Source organism: Volvox carteri (assembly GCF_000143455.1).
Source record: "Volvox carteri f. nagariensis unplaced genomic scaffold VOLCAscaffold_97, whole genome shotgun sequence".
NCBI classification, from domain to species: Eukaryota; Viridiplantae; Chlorophyta; class Chlorophyceae; order Chlamydomonadales; family Volvocaceae; genus Volvox; species Volvox carteri.
The window spans coordinates 190,997-195,465 of record NW_003307640.1 but is presented as its reverse complement, the minus strand read 5'-3'; the positions used below and the strand labels follow the sequence as shown (position 1 = coordinate 195,465).

The 4,469-nt window shown below is 49.4% G+C and overlaps 1 protein-coding gene across 1 annotated transcript in view; it reads right to left on the bottom strand.

Moving 5' to 3' along the window:
- Positions 1 to 3,630, bottom strand: part of VOLCADRAFT_108186 (uncharacterized protein) — a gene marked incomplete at its 5' end in the record, with an annotated part of 7,111 nt that extends 3,481 nt beyond the window's left edge. Inside the window, 5 exons of the mRNA XM_002958520.1 lie at positions 1,619 to 2,052; positions 2,217 to 2,258; positions 2,353 to 2,505; positions 2,635 to 2,891; positions 3,323 to 3,630. Of these exons, the coding sequence (XP_002958566.1) occupies positions 1,619 to 2,052; positions 2,217 to 2,258; positions 2,353 to 2,505; positions 2,635 to 2,891; positions 3,323 to 3,630 (1,194 nt within the window). The remainder of the gene's footprint in view (positions 1 to 1,618; positions 2,053 to 2,216; positions 2,259 to 2,352; positions 2,506 to 2,634; positions 2,892 to 3,322) is intronic.
- Between the last annotated feature and the right edge of the window lie 839 nt (positions 3,631 to 4,469).

Here is a 4,469-nt window from a genome sequence, read left to right as displayed (position 1 = left end):
GGATTGCTCTGCTTTTGCTTTCTAGTAGTAGTGGTCTTAGTAGTCTTTGTAGTAGTCTTAGTAGTCTTAGTAGTAGTCTTAGTAGTAGTCTTAGTCTTAGTAGTAGTCTTAGTCTTAGTAGTAGTCTTAGTCTTAGTAGTAGTCTTAGTCTTAGTAGTTTTAGTCTTAGTAGTTTTAGTCTTAGTAGTCTTAGTCTTAGTAGTAGTCTTAGTCTTAGTAGTAGTCTTAGTCTTAGTCTTAGTCTTAGTCTTAGTAGTTGTCTTAGCAGTAGTCCTAGTCTTAGTAGTCTTAGTCTTAGTAGTAGTAGTCTTAGTAGTAGTAGTCTTAGTCTTAGTCTTAGTAGTTTTAGTCTTAGTAGTAGTCTTAGTCTTAGTAGTCTTAGTCTTAGTAGTCTTAGTCTTAGTAGTTGTCTTAGCAGTAGTCTTAGTCTTAGTAGTAGTAGTCTTAGTAGTAGTAGTCTTAGTAGTCTTAGTAGTAGTCTTAGTCTTAGTAGTAGTCTTAGTCTTAGTAGTAGTAGTCTTAGTAGTCCCTACCGCATGTTATTGGCCCAATAATGGGAACGCCTGGTAACCGGCCTCGATTACCAGGCTATAAGGTTACTGGGTCGTTTAACGGGCTAGGGTCGTTAATCGGCCAGTTACCCGTAATCAGGCTCCATTACCAGGGTGGTTTACCAGGGTCGTTTATCGGGTGGCCAGTTACAAGGCTAGGGTCGGTAATCGGTCAGTTACCCGGTAATCAGGCAGCATTATCGGGTGTTTACCAGGTCGTTTATCAGGCGGCCAGTTACAAGAATGTCCCCGGTAATGGGGCAATAACATAGATATTATCAGGACGTTAACCGACCAAACTCTTACGCATTAAACAGCGATTACCAGCTTCATAGCGGGTTCATATTATCCTACACAAAGCATTGCCCAATGGCCTACTACAACCTGCTCACATCTCTCAATCGGTACCACGAGGACTATAGGCCCTTCTTTAGTCAACATTAAGAATCACTTAAAACGACAGGCTGTCGCGTCATACGACTGTAGCACCGAACAAAACACGTGTGTACGGCAGACTATAAAAGACGATTATAAAAGACGGTAAAATGAACGTGACGCTAAAATGTCGTGACAAGGCGCCCTCCAGGTTCCTGATCACTGCCCACGGTCTGCTACCTCCGCTGCTTCTTCAGTCCCCCCTTCCGAATCTCTGCCATGGCCTTCTTGCCCTTCTCCTGCTGCACCTTAGCCCCGCGGGTCTGTACAGCTCGGCCTTTACCGACACCAAACGATTCCATCCTCATTGCGGGGTTTGATGCTGTGGCCCCGAAAGCCGAAGGGTCCTCCGGCAACACCAGTGGGGTTTCCTTAGGGCGTGGACGCTTGGTTCGTGCAGGCACCACCATGGCCACCGTTTCTTGGCTCTCCCGCGCCTTCGCCGAGGGTTGCCTCAGGCGCGTGGGCCGCCCTCTGGCATCCAATGCCCCTACAAAAAGTGAGAGTGATTCATAAATTAATTTTTATATGAAGTCGTAATTTATTGCCTTGTTGTTAGTAAGTTCCGTGTGTAGTCATAATTTATTGTCATGTTGCAGCTACAATTTACCTTTGTCATGTTTTCCGGTCACCAGGACCTTGCGGCGCCCAGTTGGTTGAGGCGCGGACTTGCTGTGGACCTTCTGGCTCTTGCTTCTGCCGTACTCCTCGAGCAGGGCTTTGCCCCCCGTCCCCTCGTCATCCTCCCCTCCCTCGTCCTCCCCTCCCTCATCCTCCCCTCCCTTGTCCTCCCAGTCCTCGTCCTCCCCGCCCATGTAATCCCCGCTCTCGTACGGCCAGTCCCCGTCCTCCCCACCCTCATCCTCCCCGCCCTCATCCTCCGCGCACTCGCCCTCGCCCTCGTCCTCCCCGCCCTCGCCGTCGTCCTCCCCGCCCTCGCCCTCGTCTTCCCTGCCCTCGCCGTCGTCCTCCCCGCTGTAGTCCCCATCATCTCCCTCATCCCCATCCTGGCGGCTGCTCTTCTGGCCGAGGGGCTCCTGCTGCGTCTCCATAACGTTGGCCTGGCCTGGGGGGTTGTACATTTTGTTGTGAAGTTAGGAAGGGATACAAGCAACATGATGTATTGCATGACAGGGAAGTTTCAAGTAGTTAATGTACATTACCTTCATGTCTGAACTTAGTAACAACGCGTGGGTATTTAGCTTTTACTGAGCAGTGGCGTTCACTTACCCTCCGTTGCAGCCGTGTGGTTGCTCTTCTTGCGTTCCTGACCTGCAAAAGAGAACACGGAGGCACAGATTGCAAGTGAGGTTGAGGTCGTCTTGAGGTTGAGGAAACGTCCACGTTTTTCCTTTGCATGCATTACCTGCTGGCTGAGTTCTGCCCTCGACATGGGCAGTCACCCACTCCTTAAAGAGCTCGGTCGCACGGACGGCGTCCATGGTCGCCACGGTCTCGATCTTAGCCTTGTCTGCAGTCGTCAGTCCGATGGCCTTGAAGAAGTCCGACTTCTTCTTCTCTGCATGCATCGGCATCCGAAACGCGGGTTACTCAAACCCTAACGTAAAGATCAGCACTGTGGGAGTGTGAGGTGTAACGCACAGTTTGATTGAATATCGTTTGGTTTCCGAAACATCACCCTGGCTACCTGACTGATGGTTGACCATCGCGTTCTGCAGCTTCGTCTTCAAGGCGTCATAGACAGCGTCGTACGTAGCCTTGTCTTCCTGCTGAAGCTTTGACAGGCTCTCTCCAGTCAGTGACTTGAAGAGCGCCACCATCCACCGCTTCCCCAAGTTCTTAAGGTCAACAACGTCGGTTGTCTTTTTCACCGCGCCCTTAAGCTTGTCCTTCTTCGCCAGTGCGGACGACAGGGTGTCCCAGGTAATCCCAAGGATAAGGAACCTGAAAATGTGCCAGCGTTATGTGATCTTTCAAAGAAAAGTACCCATGTCTACTACATCAATCTATGTTGTACCTACCCGCACGTGTACCACTTGTTTATCTTGATGGCGTCGGGCTTCGCAATCTTCTTAACGACCCCTGGTACTTCGATGGTATGGTGGAGGACAAGTGCTTGGCCACTTGCTTGGTTTTGGAAGGCTCAGTTCCAGTTGAGGCGTTACTGCATGACATGTCAGTGAGAACGGAAGGAATGGCAAGTGTTGAAATAACATCGTGACAGAGTTGCAGAGTATCACAAGATAGCCAGCGCATACTGACAGATAGCCTTAGACGGAGATTACATGTGTGAACCCCCCCCCAGGGTATCCGTTACCTTTCTTTATCAAAAGCTTAGTCTGTTGCCCCCTGTTCTGCATACCCTTATTCCTTACCTGTCCCGGCGCTCGTTGTTGTCCTTGGGGACAAGAATACTAACGAGTTTGATGGACTCCAATGCGTCGATGCCAAGTGTGGTCACCAGCGCCTTTTGCACGTGCTTGACGCCGCAGTACTCGGTCGCCTTCACTAATTCCGCAATGAACGCGTCCATCTTCATAGCCTTCTGCCGTAGATAGATGCTAAGTTTGTGGGCGACTGGACCACTGATGCCATTGGCGCGGGCCACCGCCGTAACGCCCGGGCTGCCGTCAAGAAGCAAAGGGAGAGATGGAGGAGAGACGTAGTCTTGTAAAACATCCATCAGCACGGAGTGTTCACACGTGAAAAGGTCGGCGGCTTCAAGTAATTCCCAAATGGATAGCTAAGCTACTTACACGTAACCACTCTTTATAATACCCTATCAAAGAAATGTAAGGGGTTTGTTTTCGTTACCGAGTAGGTGGATGGATTGGCTTTGATCTGTACGACTCTGTGTGGTGTATGGCATTCGGGGTGTTTCCACTTGGCCGCACACTAACTTTAAAGTTAGTATTAAAATTTTAAACATTATCTTTAATGTGGACTTAGGGTGCGGCTAGTGGACAGGTGTTTCCACTAAGCGCCCCGGATCCATACGATCGCGACAGGTTGCTTTCAAGGCACCAAACCATTGTTATAGTAAGAGTGGGTGTAATTTATAAATCACAATTCTTTATTGTTTTGTCGGCTAATCGCTGGAGTGTGGGCAATTCGATCGGTCCTGCTGTGAAATCCACTGGCTAGCGGGCTACTTAAATTTGCGGCTGTGGATGAAGGAAATTACAAAAGTCAGCGTAGGGCCTTGAGGAAGGAAAATGGCGGACTATGAATTTTCTCGCTCGGAAGTTAATGTCCACTTTGAAAGTTATCAGCAGGTCTGAGGCCCTGATAACTTGTGTGCCACCAATGCGGACTTAGTGTGGGAGGCGTACGCTCTCGTACGCGTACGCACTGGGCCGTTCGGCTTTTCGCGTACGGGGTCCCTTTACGCGATTTCTCGAAGGATTTTTACTTTCTACTATTGAATGTAACTAGTTCCTTATCGCTTGCATGATTTTCTGAGCCAGGCGTGAGAGTTTTGAAACTTAATGCTAGTGTGCGGCCAAGTGAAATCACCCTGTT